General features: G+C 37.0%; 2 protein-coding genes across 4 annotated transcripts in view; one reads left to right on the top strand and one right to left on the bottom strand.

Moving 5' to 3' along the window:
- The window catches only part of LOC114243892 (uncharacterized), a 404,128-nt gene that overhangs the window by 29,566 nt on the left and 356,044 nt on the right, over positions 1–18,518 (bottom strand). For all 3 annotated transcript variants that reach the window (XM_089738725.1, XM_089738726.1, XM_089738723.1), the window contains 4 exons: positions 10,287–10,405; positions 7,290–7,420; positions 6,408–6,508; positions 2,561–2,707 (listed from right to left, as the gene is read on the bottom strand). In XM_089738725.1, the coding sequence (XP_089594851.1) occupies positions 2,561–2,707; positions 6,408–6,508; positions 7,290–7,420; positions 10,287–10,405 (498 nt within the window). The remainder of the gene's footprint in view (positions 1–2,560; positions 2,708–6,407; positions 6,509–7,289; positions 7,421–10,286; positions 10,406–18,518) is intronic.
- LOC149499831 (uncharacterized) lies at positions 12,868–14,604 on the top strand. Its single transcript, XM_089738542.1, has one exon. The coding sequence runs from the start codon at positions 12,868–12,870 to the stop codon at positions 14,572–14,574; it is 1,707 nt and encodes a 568-aa protein (XP_089594668.1). The 3' UTR covers positions 14,575–14,604.

Raw genomic sequence — 18,518 nt, forward strand, 5'->3', positions numbered from 1 at the left:
TACTGCTCTAAATAATAAAAACTGAAAATCTGATTAAAGGATGAATCCTTGATGAATCAAAAAACGAGCAGCAGTTTTCCGGTGGTGGGGCAATAACACCAGCGCACTGTGCACACCAAAAGGCCTTTACAAGTGGTAGGGCGTAACAAAAGCCCCCATGACCAGGTACCACCATACTGTCTATTTTTTCCCTGAAACAGTCATTCTTTCCTGATTGAAGAATAGAACTGCTTTACAGCACATTTGAGTTTTCAACCTCATGTATTTTTTTTTATTGTTCTTGTAGGCTGACGAGTATACGGCCCACCTGATGGTGAGTGGTTACCGTCACCCATAGACTTCAGCAATGCCAAGGGCAGAGCCAAGCCGCTTCTTAAAAAGGTTATAAGATTGGTTTTGGCATTCATCTATGGGCTTTAATAATAATTTATCATGGACTTTTTGGCGGGAACGCGAAGAGTGAAGTTGTGTGATTTGTTTTATTTTGTGTATTTAGTGTTTCTTCAGGTTTAAATGTGTAATAACGGTGGTTTATTAACTGTTTAATATCTGTGAAAGTGCACAAATGTGGGAAAATGAAACAAAGCCGCTGAACGTAACTTCTCGGGATCCTCCAAAAAGTCCTGAAAAAGTCTCAGTAAATGACCACCATTTTACTGAGATTATATATCATCCTATATCATATCATCTCATTTCATTTAATTTCATCCCAGTTGATTAATGTCTCAAATTAATCATCTTCATTTCATTTCGTTTCACTCCATATTATCATTTTTCATGAATATAAGAATTAAAATTAAAATAAGACATGACTTAAAGGTCTTAGTTACCAGGTCATAAAATCCCTTGAAAAAAAAACAATTTAACAACACATGGAATGTGAACTCGCCTATCTGGGCAATAAGACAATGACCGAAATCCGTTAATTTATTCTCTTAAGATAACCAATCCTCGCAATTGGAGCCGTAAGTTGTGCTTTAACCAGATTCAACTCGTTTATCGGTGTTAAAATGTGCGATCCGTAGACTTCTACCGCTAAAGCTCTAGATTTATTAGTTGCCATTCTTCGCGGTCTCGGTAACAGTTCGAAGTGTGCTTACTTAATATAAACTGAATTGATTTTGTGCCGGATTCACCAATAGCGGTCGTATTGATTTTGTGAACTTTTGGATGTGAACAGAGACTGGTCTGGTTTTTATATAACACGTTCTTTAACCACTTCATGGACGATTTTTTTACTTTACTTTCATTTATTCTTTATTGCTATTCGTTAATTTTATATTGAAAATTATATTGATAAGAAAAAAATTACAAAGATATTATAGTGAAGTAGAAGAAGTCCAAATATGTGGTCATTTAGGGTAGAATTAAATATATAGGCGTCAATGTACTTATAAATTGCTTGAAGAGGATAAAAGATGCTTTTAATCATTGGATGTCCCTTCCACTCATTACAACTACCCACCCAGTACAATACAGTTAGCCACCCAGTACAATACAGAATCTAATCACAGAGCGATTCAAGATATCATTCTACCACATGCCATCCGATTCTGGAGTGAGCTAGTGGAAGGGCGACGGTGATCGTCGAGTCTTATGATGCAATTTTCTTCAAAAATATTTGAAAAAAAGAATTGTAAGGCACCCAACTATGATTTCTTGCATAATAAACGTTTTTTATTGAAACAGGGCGGCCCATTGTTCATTTATATTTTGATTTTACTTAATAATTTATTACTTCTTTTGATGTACAAAACTGGTTTCTCAGTTTTTCAATAAAGTGAAATAGAATATAGGATTTACATATTTAATAATCAAGAGATCCGTTTTATTTTGTCAAATTGGTCGTGGTTTCAAAGATAAGACGTACATAGCAATCTAATCTGGTGGTAGGACCTCTTGTGAGTCTGCACGGGTAGGTACCACCGCCCCGCCTATTTTCTGCCGTGAAGCAGTAATGCGTTTCGGTTTGAAGGGTGGGGCAGCCGTTGTAACTATACTGAGATCTCAGAACTTATATCTCAAGGTGTGTGGCGCATTTACGTTGTAGATGTCTATGGGTTCCAGTAACCACTTAACACCAGGTGGGCTGTGAGCTCGTCCACACATCTAAGCAATAAAAAAAAAATCCTAGCAATAAAATAAAATAAAAATAATATATATATATACTCGTATCGAGTGATGCGACTGTGTGCGTCTTCAAATTCCGCAGTCAGTTCAAATTTTTTCAAAGTACATAATATTTATTCATCAACGAATTCCACGTTGAAGAAATAACATGGCGCAATGAAATTAAAAGCCGTAAAATTTATACCATTACGTAATTGGTAATGGGAAGGCGTCTTCTGAGGTCAGACGAGTAGACACCAAACACTGTTTTGCTCGTTTATACAATTATGGAAACATAAAATATGAGATTACTTTAGTAAATTTTTTTTCGATGTAAATGCTTAGATAAAAAAAAGTTGGGAGACAGAAACATTTTAAACAGTTAAATAAGTCTATATTAACTATAACTATAATAACTATAACTGGGCATATGTACATATACAATACTTACTGCATTACAAGATTTCGGCTTAGTTGCGGCTTTGGTCTTTTGTTTTACGGGCGGAGTGACTGGTGTTGGCGGGGTACACGGCGGACTATCGCTCCCGCCCCCGCTGCCGCTTGTAGCCGCGCTTGACTTTTCCGATCCGTTACTCGACTGCAAGATGAGAATTTGGTATACACAGATATTCGAGAAAAAAAAATCCCACTCCGTAAATAATGGGACTGAAAATCTTGATAGATTTTTATCAAACCATATGAATGCTTGCTTTGAGTGCATGCGCCAGCTTAAGTTATACGGTATGAAAATAAAACACTTAATTACACCTTAACCGAAATTTCCATTAAGACAACAAAACTGTCTAAGCTTGCCCTGAAACAGTTCAAATTACTGACTGTCCACTGAATATACGTTCGAATTTGAAGGGTGGGAAAGATGCTATGACAATATAATAGAAGCATAGAGTTTTCATCTGGATGATCGCATTTATATTCTAATGCCCATGTCATAAATGCTCAATATCAAGTGAGCCGTAACCCCTTCAACCATTTATGTAATAAAATAAAAAATATTAAAATAGTTTAAAAAATTTAAATTTAAATATTAAATAATAAAATAAAATATTAAAATGATAGAACTCCAGAGACGCTGGCAACACCGATTTGCAGTATTAGACAAGTTCCTTTTGCCTCCGACTGTTGTGGCTGTGAACGTTAAAGCTTAACAGGGATCATACGAAGACGTATCTAAGAGCGACAATAGTTACGTTCCAACTTCCGAGATGTACGGAAAGCTAGCAGACGAAAGCCAGCATCTGTCAACAATTTACTATTGCCATAAAATTACATGTAGACGTAGTTCAAAAAACAATACTAATGCAACCAGTGAAAGCTTAATTTTCAGTGTTTCTCAAACGTAGTAGACCTTTGGGTAGATAGAATGTTCTTAATTTCACTAGCAGCGTGAACTTATCCCGCTAGTTATCAGCAAAGCATAGACTACAATCGATCTCAAAGTCAAAGTGGGGATTTACGAATCTCACAATACGCGAAAAACAAATTTTCTCTGAAATCAGATGTGGGATGAGTGAACAGGGAAATAAAAAATGAAATATTATATATGTATATATTTTTCTCATTAATCAAAAAGTCGCTACTGCAAATTTCAATATTCTCATGCGTCAGGACAATTACCGTCAATGTCGAGCGCTTATACCTTTAATCTACCAAGTTATGTCTACCACAGCACTACTAATACAGTAACTAGTTCGAAATGGCCAGGGCTGTGTATTTTAATACGCTTTTATTAGCTTCATATATATCATGTTAGTATGTATGTTAGTATGTAACGGAATCTTTGTACATGATTTTGACCCCCTTCAAAACGTCGGATTAACTCGAAATTTGGCATACTTATTAAGGACCGATGTCAATTCAATATTTTAAACAATTTGATCCGTTATCCTTACTAGGATAATCAGGATTAGCGATTTTTTGTTTTCTTGAGACCTGGAGTGTCTGCGTCAAGACCAAGAAGGGAAACTACCAGGCACGCCGATCACATATTTCTCGGATAAGTTACCTACTGATTCAGATGAAATTTTTGAAAAAAAAAAAAAAAATTCAATTCAACTAAACAATAAAATATTTTTTTCTTACACTAATTCTAATTCAAATTTATTAAAATTCATTTTCGAATTTTTTTGTTGGATTTTCTATAAAAGCGTATTTTTTTAGTTTTTTGATAGAGGAATTATCATAATTTTAGGTCAGACATTGCTTAAAGTGTACGTATATTAAAAATATACTTTCCACGTTATAAATAAAAACAAGCGAGAGAAAAAGCGTTCGTGAAAGCTCAGTCGACGCCGACGGACGTATTGAATAAAACGGATTAAGATAAACATTGGATTTCGGAAACTTTTTCGTTTCGCTAGGCGGTCGACGAAATTAAAAGAGCACACACAACAGGATCGAGGCTAATTGGTTAATTAATAAGGGGTCCGCGGGATCTGAATTTAACGTGTGCGGCCAGCTGGAGCGGTGCCAGAATGCTAAGTATAAAAAGCTAGATTAATGAGTCTAACATTAACTATGAAACGCTCGCTTATTTTACTTTAAATTTTTTAGGTTCGTAACAAAATGATTGAAAAAGGAATCTTACTGTTTATTAAATACAGGAAAAGCTCCTTATTCGGGCTTCCTTCATTCGCGTTTTCACTAAATAAATAAATAAATAAATATATATTTACTAACGATCACGCCACGTTAACCGGTCCCGTGCTAAGTTCGTAAAGACCTTGTGTTACAGGTACCAGATAACGAAAATAAATGTAAGATTTTTATTATACACATACATATATTAATTATACATCCATAACCCTGGAAAAGACATTTTATATAATTTATCATACAAATATCTTCCCTTGGCGGGATTCGAACCCGCGACCCCCTTGTATAGTAACCATGTCACTTACCACTACACCAGACGGCCGTTGAACTATACGCGGATTAAAAATATGTGAGCTTATTTTTATAATCGCAACTAAAGAATTATTTATTCGCGGATCTAATCATTACCTTGCTCCACCCATCCAACATCCAACCGAATTTCCTTTGTAAACGCGCTTTTCCGTATTCACGGTATCTGTATTCGCGGCATATTTACAGGACATATACCCAGCGAATAAAGAGTTTTTTATTGTATATACTGTGACAGAGAAAACTACAAAAAGATGGACCTGCTTTAACCGTAGTAATCAGAAACGTTTTTTAAAACAAATAAATAAATAAAAATGAAAAATCTATAACTGGAATATATCATCATCAAGATTGGTATACCGTGTTGAAATGTCAGCTGGATTACAAACGTATGAATAATAAAATCAATGTACGAAGCTTGTTTGACTTTGACACAATCAAAGAGCATGCATACTTTGTTGTGAACATTAAATTTTGTATTTGTACATGTTACGCAAGGCTAGTGCATAGAAACCGCTTGTATTCCCTTTCCGGTAAACGACCGTCACCTCAGGGGCCGACGTGAACAGCAGGCAGGGCATCGCCTCGTACATTGGCCACTTCATTCTTGGGACTCGCATCGACCAAGACACACCATTCATTCATTCTCCTGCCCTTCTCCCAGTCACCTGGGGTCAGCACAACATGTTTTCTCCTTCCATACTTCTCTATCATATACCGTTTCTTCGTTCGCTCCCCTCTTACACATATCGTCTTTCACGTAATCCATCCATTTCTTCTTAGGTCTACCTCTTCTTCTATATCCTTCCACGTTCATAGCTAACACTCTCTTACCAACCTCATTTTCATTTCGTCTCATCACATGTCCATACCATGCCAAGCGCGCACTTCTCAACTTTTCTGTCACAGGTGCCACTTTCAGACTTCCTCTAACATATTCATTCCGTATTCTATCCATTTTCGTTACTACACACCCTATCTTAGATTAAGATAATTATTGTCGTTTGGAATTGGATTTCTTACGTGCACCGGCACGCGTTGTATACATGTCCCTCCTGTCTTTCGCATAGTCTAAACTTTGAAATTGGGTAGATAAAAACGAAAAAAAGAGAAAGAAGGGTGTCGTATATTACATACCGTGAAGCTAGTTTAATTATAAATTATCAAACGTTCACGTTTGATCATCGTTGAGCGCTTATAAGTTTTACCGAAAATGAAATTCTATAAGAAATCTGTATCTTGTACTCTACGCAATGTAAAATAAATAAATGCTTACACGAATTCGAACGCTACTTTCTTTTTGCACTGAGTTTTTAAGAAAGATTGATATGCGAGAACGTTTGTTTTCCAGAATGTTTTTTCACGTGAATACTTACATCGGAATGCGGAGGTTGGCTGCGTCCCGGTGATATTGGAGATGAAACGCGCTGTGAGTTTGGTTCTCGGTCATTGTCGATTGAGCTGTTGCTGTTTTTACCTAAAAGATACAGAACTAGATCAATATTTGCTCTCGTTTGGCGAGTAAGACGGTACATAAAGAGATGTTGACAATAAATAGGCTACGGCGAAATGACCAGGTGATGTAGCCTTTTACGCCATATGAATGTGAATAAAGATGCATTTGAATTCCAATCGTCGTCGTTTTTCTTGTTAAAAAAAAATTGTCGAAAATTATATCTTTACCTAAGTGAAAAAAAAAGATTTGGAAATATTTTTGTATCGTCATGGTAATATTTGCATCAACTATATATTTGCATCAATTATATCAACTATATTAAAGGGAAATTATACAGTTACTACAGTTTTAGAAATAATAAAGAGCACGTTCGGATATGTTTTCTGTAACTTTAGTGTTTGAGGAAATATTGTAACATCCGGCCTAAGTTTTCGAAACTGCTGAAATAATGAGTACAGTAAAAGCTTCTTGTTCACGTTTCCTTTATTTGCGTTTTTACTATTCGCGGATTAAAAGAATGCGACCCAGTTCCTATATTCCCGGCTAAAGAATTTTATTATTCGCGGATTTAATCGGTACATCGCTACATACACATTGATAAAAAGGATTCCAGTATGTAAGTATCCAATCGAATATCCTTTGTACCATAACCATCCCATATCCATGGTTTCTGTATTCGCGGCATATTAACTGACATAATCGCGAACATATTATAATCGGCGAATAAAGAGCTTTTATTGAATACAGTTTAGTAAAATAACAGACATTTGTTTTACAGTTTATTTATATGAAATGAGCTCACCGTCTGCCGGTGGGTGGTGATGGTTCTCCGTGTGCCGCCGTAGGGAGCGAGCATCGCAGTATGATTTCCCACATCCGTCCGCTTTACATTCGTATGGCTTCTTGTTTCGATGTGTCAACATGTGACCGTTACTGCAAAAATGTCGCATTTGAATAAACAATTAACAAAAAAAAAATACATGCGTGCAATTCACACGTGGTAGAAGTGAAATCTTCAAAAATTAAAATACTATTAGCCTAAACGTTTAAGTATATGTAAAATTTTGTCATTAGTAAATAATTGTAAATCATCTTTTATAGTATGAGGTAGCGCCCTCTGTGAATTAATATTTTAACTTCACGTATAATCCTAAATTAAAATTCACTACAAGAGGTTTCATACACACGTTAGTATTAAAAATCTCATAGATGGCGCTGTATTTAAAAAAACACTACACCGAGAACGTCTAATGTGTTCTATCTCATTCTCTCGCCGGCTGAATCCTATACATTTGTGCTTGTGTCTTTATGGACTAATATTTTCGTTTCATCGAGTTTGAAATCACAACGATTCTAAAGAAGTTTCACTTCAAAAAAATGTTTTTGAATTTAAATTCTACTCATATTAATTGGTGGCTACTTTTGTGTCATGCTTAGTTTTATGAATAATACAGATAAGACGTCTGTCTGCTTAGTGTGAGTTTTTTTTAACGTTTTCGATAGCGTTAAAGTTCACTCAAATTTGTATGGAGTTGGAACTTTTGCCTACGCTTGCTGCTAGGGGCGCTGTTCCAACTGCATATAAATTTGAGTTAACTTTTACGCTATCGCGAACGTTTAAAAGGTCGCTTTAAGCACTGGTATAGTCGTAGCGTGTGGTGATGCGATTATTCCGAGACTTAAATTCTTTTACTTTTTTGTTACCCGGGTGCTGAATATCAGACGCTATTGGGGCTAGCAAGGTATATGGGACTGCCAAAATGGCTGACTAAACTTACTCCCCTGCGGAACTCTTGCCCGGAAGTTCAAGATCTGCCCGGGACAGAACTCGTGAGGGGTATGAGGAGCGACAGCGGTCAACACTAGGACCACACACACGGCCATCCCAAAGGGACTGGACCAATGAACTCGATAGCGAAAATTACTCTTCGAAGTTTTGACAGTTTGAATGGTGTACTTTAAAGGTTTGGAAGGTTCTTATGTTATTCCAACTTTAATTTTATGCCTCTACATTCTCACCGGTGCTCACGTTTTTTTAATTTATTGCTTAGATGGGTGGATGAGTTCACAGCCCACCTGGTGTTAAGTGGTTACTGGAGCCCATAGACATCTACAATGTAAATGCGCCACCCACCTTGAGATATAAGTTCTAAGGTCTCAGTATAGTTACAACGGCTACCCCACCCTTCAAACCGAAACGCATTACTGCTTCACGGCAGAAATAGGCGGGGTGGTGGTACCTACCCGTGCGGACTCACAAGAGGTCCTACCATTTGAGATAGTGCATAAGGGCTCTTGTAATCGCTTTATGTCAGAAGATGTGTGAGTTCGTCTGCTCATTACAGTAAACAAAATATAAACGAAAAAAATTGTTAAGCCGTATATTCGAATCTGTTATTTAAATACTACTTCACACAATTATTTCATATAGTGAACGAACGAGCGGAATTATTCGCCGATATTCGTTAAACAAATTTAACAAACACAAAGGGGGAATTAATTACATACAGTACACGCACATCATATTTCGAAGTTCGAATATATAAATATTTTGTTTGGAAAATAGTTTTCACTGGTCAGTGAAAAATATTAATTTGCAAACAGTATCCACAGATACAATTCAGTACTTTATACGGTGAAATATAAATATCTGAAACGATTTAAAATAATAATATGTATTTCAGATATGTTTCTTAATAATTGGTATTTTATTTAATTTAGCAAGATGCAAGAAGCTTAAGAAAGCGTTTATGAAATTGTAGTTCGTCTCGAACTTTGTGTTATTATACAACGATGACTTGTAGCCTAAAGGATAAGACGCCCGGTGTACTCATATCCAGCGATGTGACTATGTCGGTGTTCAAAACCCGCACGCAGGTACAATTTTTTCTACAGAAATACGTCCTTAACGCATGTTTACGAATGACTTTTATTATGAAGTAATAATATTGTGAAATAAAAAACAAAATTGGATTTAATATAATTTTCATAGTCGCTGATGTACAGTCTAAAGAAATAGGTACGTCCTGTTTTTTTCCGTTTTTTCTTACTTATGCTGATAGACTTGAGAGGCTATTTCAGCTTCGCCTTAACATGTAGGTTAGCTCACGGGGCTCAAACCGGGATCGTTGCTAGTACTGGCCCTAGCAAGAGCAGTGCTTCGCAGAATCTACCACCGGATCGGAAACGCGACCCACTAAGAAAATCAGCGAGAAACTCAGTGGGCTGTGTCTATGGGTTAGTTTACTCATCGAGCCCTTTCGTCACAAGCGACGGGTTCGGCGAGAACCGTGACCGGATACGTCCTTAACAACGAATGAGTTCTATTATGAATGAATAGCATTGTGTAAAAAATCAAAATTGGAAATAACATAATTTTCGTAGTCGCTGATGCTAGGGTGTCCTATCCTATTTCCGCCGCCAACTATAATAGTAATGCGTTCCGGTTTTAAGAGTGGTACAGTTGTTTTACATTCATGTCTTAGAACTTATGTCTCAAGGTTCTTATTTCTAAGACAACTGATATTCTAGTTGAATATGAATGAATGATTGTCAAATATGAAAAACATAATCAAATCCAATCTCTCCTCTTTTTTTTCCTACCTAATCTGATAGCCTTGAGAGGCTATGTCAGCTTAACCCTAACGTGTAGGTGAGCTCTCGGCGTTCAAACTAGGAGGCGTTGCTAACACTGGTCTCAGCAAGAGCAGTACTTACGCTATGATCATTGTCTCCACTACTTCATGTATCGGACGCTACGCTAACTTATAGGAAGAAAAAAAACCAATAGTTGACTTACAGGTGATCTTGTCTCTTGAAAGCCTTCGCGCATGTGATGCAGACGTATTTCCTTTCGTCACTATGCGTTAGTTTGTGTTTGGCTAAGGCAGATGCGTTACCGAAGATCTTGTTGCACACCTAAAAATAAATATTTAGAAATTAGAAATTTTAATTGAAATTTACATGATTTATTTATCTTGTCATGATTATATACACGCCTGGACAAAGCATATTTTAATTGTGTCACTTTTTGTCTTCTTTGGTAAGTTGTCACTACTGTTTTCTGTATACCTTGCAGGCTGACGAGCTTATGGCCCTGATGGTGAGTTGTTGCTGTCACCCGTGGACATCAGCAATGCCAGGGGCAGAGTCAAAGTCGCTGCTACCCCTTAGTACTCTCTAATGTCATGTTTTCTCGTTTGTAAAGTAATTTATAATGGTAAAAAATAATCTACTAATTATAATAGTATAATAAAAATAAAAACTTTTCAGTAAATTTAATCCAGTTGTGAATTATATTTGATTGACTCGATCCAGTAGCTTTCCTAGCTAGCTTTAGACTAGTTTCCCTGACTACTTGGTCGTCAGTATACTCATCAGTCTCTAGTTCCTACAGTACAGGGAATCCTAGTTTGATTTGTCTTCCTAGTTACTATTTTAAAAACACGCCGCAAATTGTAAAAATACCTCAAAATGACCTTAATGTGAGCTAATTAGAAAATTATCTATATATTAATACGTGAAGCAAAAACTCTGTACCCCTTTTTACGAAAATTGCCTGGACGGAGGAGTATGAAATTTGCCACACTTATAGAGAATATAGAGAAGGAGTGTAGAATGCTAATATTCCTTTCAAATTATGTTTAAAAAATACATTAAATCAATAAAAATGTATTACAAACACTACCATGTATTTGACACAACACATACTTATAAATATTCTCTTTGTTTATTGTGAATTGTCAAACTTTTATTATTGTTTAAAATCTGGTGTCAAATTGAGAATAGATTAATATTGTTTGTCTTTAATATTATTCAGAAAAAAATTGTGATTATACTAAAGAATATTAGTGTTTGACAATAGACCCATAGTAATGTTTAAACATAAATTAAATTATAATTTCAATTAATTATAGTCGAATTTCGACTACTGCGGGATCACTAGTAAAAATGAAATCGGCTAAAAAACGTACGGTACCTAACGAGCCCTCTATTTCTGGGGTCTTTTGATGAAGCGGACTAACGAGTGTATTTTTTCTACACCTATAGGTATATAAAACCTTTTATAACTGACCGTTTCACATTGATTCTTAATACATTATTTAACGGGTTCTGACCGCTATTTTCACGTTTAGTATTTGGCCGACATTTCGGAGTTTTTAAAAGCCCCGTGATGATAGCCACAACAACAATTCGTAATAAGGAGGAAATCGCCGGACCGCCGTCCGTAGTGGCGGGCGGAGCATGTCGGAGTCGAACACCTCCTGTCGCTCAACAACCAACGTCCAAACCTCACATGAGACAGAGACAGAACTCATGAAAAGGCAAAGGGGGGAAAGCGAAGTGTTTAGTGCGGAGTACATCTCTCCCATCACCTTCCCCCTCGGGACGCCGGACTGGCGGTCGTCGGCGCCACGACCACCAGCCCTCTCGGTCGGCAGGCTATCCGGAGCCCGCCTAGATGGCGCCGGTTAGAGTGAGCTATCCTACGGAATACCCCGCTGGGTCAGAACCAGCGTGGGTCGAGGATAGCCGGCGTTCCATCACCCGGATACTCTTGCGTAAAACGCGTGCAGAGCAGCTTGCACGACGTCTTCTTAGGTCCCCCTCGCCGGTCCCCAGACCGACATATGAGGGGGACCCGAAACACTTAGAGGGCCAGGGCTTGGGCGAGATCCGCCTCCCTGGCCCCCACTCGACGGCGGCGGGCTTGCGCGTCTCTAACGCGCCCCGCCGCCTCCTTCTGCGAGATGGTGCACTCGCAGAAGTCGAGCATCGCCTTCCACGACTCGTCGTCGCCGAGCATCGATGCCACAACACTCGGCAACGACAAGTCGGTTCCTATTTTTGCGACGTGGACACGGCGCCACCCCTCCCATGCGGGGCAGGCGACGAGCGTATGCTCTGCCGTGTCCAAGTCGCAATCACAATGGTGGCACTCTGCCGTCGGCTCGGCTCTGATCCGGTGCAGGAACTCACCGAAGCAACCATGCCCAGTGAGGACCTGCGAATAATTAGCTCTACGATAATTTCGAATGGAATATTTATGACAGTTTGCATACAGTTCATTTTTGTTTTCATATGGGAAATATCAAGGTCTAAGTAATAAGTAATTTTATCATTAGACATTTTAGACATCATTTTAGATATAATTTATCACTAAAATCCTATAGAGCTAATAGCTCTGTCACAAAATCTATTAATGTATTAAAAATACAATGTGCGTCAATGAGTTAATGTTGTTTTTCTATTAGTTTCTGAATAGCTGAAATGATTAACGATAAAGTAAATTGTTCACACGATTTAATAGGCGTACATAAAGCAGGTTAAAAGCATTATATTTAAATTAATTTCGATTCAAATTCCATAGTTCGGCAATCATGAACGGTCGTCTCAAAGCTGTATTAGTTGTTTTTTTATTTGTCTTCCAAATTTCGAAATGTAAAGTTCAGCACCATGAAAATACCGAAAATCAGGAATTAACTTCTTGCGTTGCGAACGTACTTCAATATTTTAATGATAGTTTAGATATTACTGTAATAGATCCTAATGATATCTTACGTATGTCTGAATTACACGGAATACGAAATTTGAAGTTTAAAACTCGTACGTTTTTCTCGAAAACAATTACATTATACACCAACGCATACGTAGTGGCGGCCGAGAATTTCCAAGAATTCGAAAAAGGAATCGGTGAGGCGATATATGATTATTTTTGGAATCCATTTGGAAAATTTATCATCGTTATCAAGAATATAAAATCTAATCTGCAAAATCTTGGAAAAATATTACTAAGAAACAATATTTTCAATGCAACAGTTATAACCAAAGCCGGAGATAGCTATGGAGTACATTCGTTTCGCACTGACTTCAGCGTTTGCAACAGATCCGAGACCTTAATTCTCCGATGCCTATGTTCTACATGTCCAAAGACGAGGACCATTGTGCCTCACATGAAAATATCAATTAGAGGCTGTAAGTTTCAGGCCATCACAATACCTGTACGTCCTTTCGTGACTTATCGTAATCAATCCGGAACTGAGACTTTTATTCTCGAGATGTTTCAAGAAAGCTACGGATTGGACATCGAAGTTATACAGTTCGGAAATAGATCCTTCGACGAGCTACTAGAAGACGTCGAAGACAGTGATGCAGAATTAACGTTTGGAGGTTTCTCAATCGCTCTTAAAGCAGCCACTGTTTTTTCATATAGCTATCCATTGTACATCGATCATTTGGTTGCAGTTGTGCATCGTCAACGATACTTGAGTCAGTGGCACGCTTTATTCGTTCTGACTGCTTCGGTATCTCAACCTTTCATTTTACTGATCATTGTTATTTATTTAGTTATAACATTTTTTTCTATTTTCACTACGAAAAATAAAGAGTATGGACGTAATTTTTTCATACTCGTTGGCTACATTACCAATAGAAGTTTTTCGAAAATCGTCAAGACGAGTTTCAAGCATAGGCTTGTGATGTTGAATTTGTTATTACTAATATTGATCGGACCAAATATAATTCAATCATATTTGTACAGTCTGAGTACTAATCCTAAGAGAGGCTACGAAGAGAAAAACATAGACAACGTGATTAATAATTACGAATTAGTGGTGCATTCGGCGTGGCCAAACGAGAACTACAATAGAAGTAGACACGATTGTAGAGGCAGAATGGAATGCTTGTTGATGGTAAAGAACAGCGATGAAAAGTTGTATACGTTAATTTCAAATACATTCTTCGTTCTTTATAATTCGGAATTCAGGAATAAAGAATGCGAATTGGAATTGTACAAGCTGTCGGTGCCTTTTGTTGCGGTTTTAAGGACGTTTTTCTTTCGGCGTGGTTCGGTATTGTTAAAGCCTTTCAACAGATTCATGTATAACATTGTGGCCAGTGGAATGATCGATAAAACTACAAAAACGTTCGCTGAATTCGAACGTTTGAAATGTCAAGCTTCTGCCCAGTACCAGATCAAACCATATTCAATATGGTCCTTAAAGGAAGCTTATGTGGTCTTGTTTTTGGGATATTGCATTTCTACGATAGCATTTATTTTTGAGCGCAACGTGAAACGCTGTAGCTAAAGCGACAGCAGGTTCCATTATAATTGTAACCTAAGCTTTTAATTAGCGTATGCAGACAGTACACGTCAAGTTTTTTTTTTTTGCTTAGATGGGTGGACAAGCTCACAGCCCACCTGGTATTAAGTGGTAACTGGAGCCCATAGATATCTACAACGTAAATGCGCCACCCACCTTGAGATATAAGTTCTAAGGTCTCAAGTATAGTTACAACGGCTGCCCCACCCTTCAAACCGAAACGCATTACTGCTTCACGGCCGGAATAGGCAGGGTGGTGGTACCTACCCGCGCGGACTTCCAAGAGGTCCTACCACCAGTAATTACGCAAATTATAATTTTGCAGGTTTGATTTTTATTACACGATGTTATTTCTTCACCGTGGAAGTCAATCGTGAACATTTATTTTGTTGAGTACGCATTTCATTAGAAAAATTTGTACCCGCCTGAGATTCGAACACCGGTGTATCGCTCAACACGAATGCACCGGACGTCTTATCCTTTAGGCCACGACGACTTCAAAGAGTTGTTTTTATTTATTTATTTTAAGTGTCACACATAGAAATCTCAACGAGATAAACGCACGTCACACCGAGACCATGTTGTAATTATAATAGCATTCTAATAATTGCTTATTAATCTTTGAATTAATATTCGAAGCGTAAAAATGCATTACTTTTAATTTGATTGATTCCGTAGACAAACACCAGTAAAGTCTATTGAGGAAGCAAATTTAACGCGTGATTACAATGAACAAATTAATTGCTTTCTCTAATATATATATTAATACGTGAAGGAAAAACTTTGTATATATTTTTTTTACGAAAATTGCGCGGACGGAGGAGTATGAAATTTCCCACACTTATAGAGAATATAGAGGAGTGCAAAATGTTAATATTTTAAAAAATTATGCCTAAAAAATACATTAAATCAATAAAAAAAAACATTACACACACTACCATGTATTTGACGCAACACACATGCATATTATTTGTTTATTGTCAAACTTTTGTTCTTGACGTCGGTGGTGAGAATAGATTAAATATTTTTTGTCTTTATTCATATTTTTCTATAGTGTAGTCTTGGCGAAATTTGTGATTATAAAAGTATAATAGTCTTTGAAAATAGAATCATAATAGTGTAAAAACTTACAATTTCAATTATATGGGCGACCACTAGTATATATAAAAAACATGGCAGATGTGAACAGCTTTTGATTTAACATATTGTTGTTTGTCTAAAACAATGTTAGAATTAATAAAGAAAGTAAGTTAGAAGTAAAGTAATTTCTCTCATTAGTCAGCTTGTTGCATTTACTACCTGTATGCAATTTTTCTATGTTTAACACGAATACCATGTAGTATTGTAGTAGGAGCTGTACTTAGTAGACGGATTTATTGTATCGTTACAAGATAGTAAATAAAATGAATATTAGTTTTGTTTGTTTTAATTGTGTTGAAAGGAAGGTCTCTGTGTAAATGTTCTTTTCTTAGACCATTCACCACTGTCAACCTGTTCTATCCTAGGAGTGTATAGAGATTTTTTACATTGACATGACATTTTAAGGTGACATGACGTTTGCGTGGCGAATTGTAAGTGCATAAAGGAAATTACCACCAAACTTTACTGGTGGTAGGAGCTCTTGTGAGTCCGCGCGGGTAGGTACCACCACCTTGCCTATTTTTACCGTGAAGCAGTAATGCGTTTCGGTTCGAAGGATGGGGCAGCCGTTGTAACTATACTTGAGACCTTAGAACTTATATCTAAAGGTGAGTGGCGCATTTACCTTATAGATGTCTATGGGCTCCAGTAACCACTTCACACCAGGTGGGCTGTGAGCTCGTACACTCAAAAAAAAAATTGCCGCAAAGGATTTTCCTATTCCGCTTTGAAAGATAGAATGGCCATACTACCGTACGGATATTCAAATTTTATTTCAAAGTGAACGATAAGATTTCTGTTGTTGTTCTTTTTGCTGTTGTTGCTCTATTGTTGGTATATACAGGGTGTGTATCAATCCAAATACAGTATTTATTTTTCTGCTCGAAATTATTTAAGCGGTTTTTCTGTGATCTCAGCTAATAAGGCGGTAACGTCCACCAAATCGCTTTTTTTTATTTTGTAAATGAATATAGAGTTACGTTTGTTATCACCAGCGAAAACTAAAAAAAAACCTAAGTTCTTTTACTATTTGATGAAAGTATTTGTTTAATTAAACACGTTTTAACCCCTCAGAAGGTCCGTGACCCAATTGCAGCGTGCATACAGAATGAGGTTGTGTCGTGTCGCATGGAAACTCGCAGAATACCAAGTTACATAATTTTATTCAAATCAACGAGTTCCAGTGCACACTTGAGTTTACTAAAAGTTTTGTATGTACTGGAAATGCCTCGCGGAATATCTATATATTAATACGTGAAGTAAAAACTTTGTGTCCCTTTTTACGAAAATTGCGCAGACGGAGAAGTATGAAATTTTCCACACTTATAGAGATTATAGAGAAGAAGTGCACAATGCTAATATTTTTTTAAAATAATGCATAAAATATACATTAAATCAATAAAGAAAACATTACACACACTACCATGTATTTGACACACACACGCATGCATACTATTTGTTTATTGTCAAACTTTTCTTTGCAGTCTGTCGGTTATAGTCTGTCAAATTGAGAATAGATTAAATATTGTTTTCTCTTTATTAATATTTGTCTAAAGTTTAGTCTTGACGAAATCTGTGATTAAAGAAGTATAATAGTCCTTGACAATAGAATCATAATAGTGTACGAACTTATTTATAATTTCAGTTAATTATAGTCGAATTTCGACTACCGGGGGACCATCAGGTAGGCCGTATGCTCGTCTGCCTACAAGGGCAAAAAAAAAAAAAACCACTAGTATTATTGTAAACTAGAAAGTTAATTAAAAAGTGACATTGTTGTAAAAAAATATCTGCGTTATTGCATAATCACAGATTCGGTTTCGATTCCTTGTCGAAGTTAGATTTATTCAGATATGGCTATAGACAGGTACAGTCAGATAAAATACAGAAGACTATATTTGGCAGTCACGGTTTGAGTATAGAGGCTTTTTTATCTCGCATTTCTATGGTTTAGGTTAACATAACAAAGATAAATCATCTTGGTTACGTTGAATGTGAAACCAGCTAGTTATGAACGCGTTCACGGCTTACTTGATGCTATGTGGTTATAGAAGCTCAATGTGAACGCCACCACTCACTTTGGAGAATGACTGAAGTCTCAATTGTATTGTATAACGACTGTTTCGCACTTCAAACCTAAGTGTATCACTGCTTCATGGCAGAAATGGATAGGATGGAAAAACATGTGCAGGCAAATAAAAAAAAAAGTAATAAGCATATTATATAACATTACAACAAAATAAATGACAGGTTATTATTAATTGTGGAAGTAGTTGGTGAATGAGTGTTAATAACGTATTGTATTAGTAAAATTGGGGCACGTTTTTTTTATTGCCAAGCAAGCAGACGAGCATACGGCCCACCTGACGGTAAGCGGGTACCGTCGCTCATAGAGGGGCAGAGACAAGCCGCTGCCTGCTGCTGGCTATGGGATTGGGACTCTGGTATACTCACATGGTTTGATACGAGGATAGCGCGAATTAAAAATAAAACGCGTATGCCCGACCATGGACATGTTCAACTTTTATGATGTTTAAAAGAAATAGCATAATGCTGTGGTCATTTAAGTTCTTTAAGGGAGGGGGGGGGGGGGAATTGTGTTATCGGTTTTTCGAAGTAACGTGTCAAAATATTCATATTACGTCAATTTTTCTTCAAAAATTGCCAACAAAGCTTCAAGAGTCATAAAAAGGTCGTGAAAAGTGTCACTCTCCCGTTGTTCATGCCCCTAAAAACGTTAAAGCCACTTTTTCAGTGACACGCCACAAACTGAAAGTATGAGGTGGCAA

The sequence above is a fragment of the Bombyx mandarina genome, chromosome 25, assembly GCF_030267445.1.
Source record: "Bombyx mandarina strain Sakado chromosome 25, ASM3026744v2".
Lineage (NCBI taxonomy): Eukaryota > Metazoa > Arthropoda > Insecta > Lepidoptera > Bombycidae > Bombyx > Bombyx mandarina.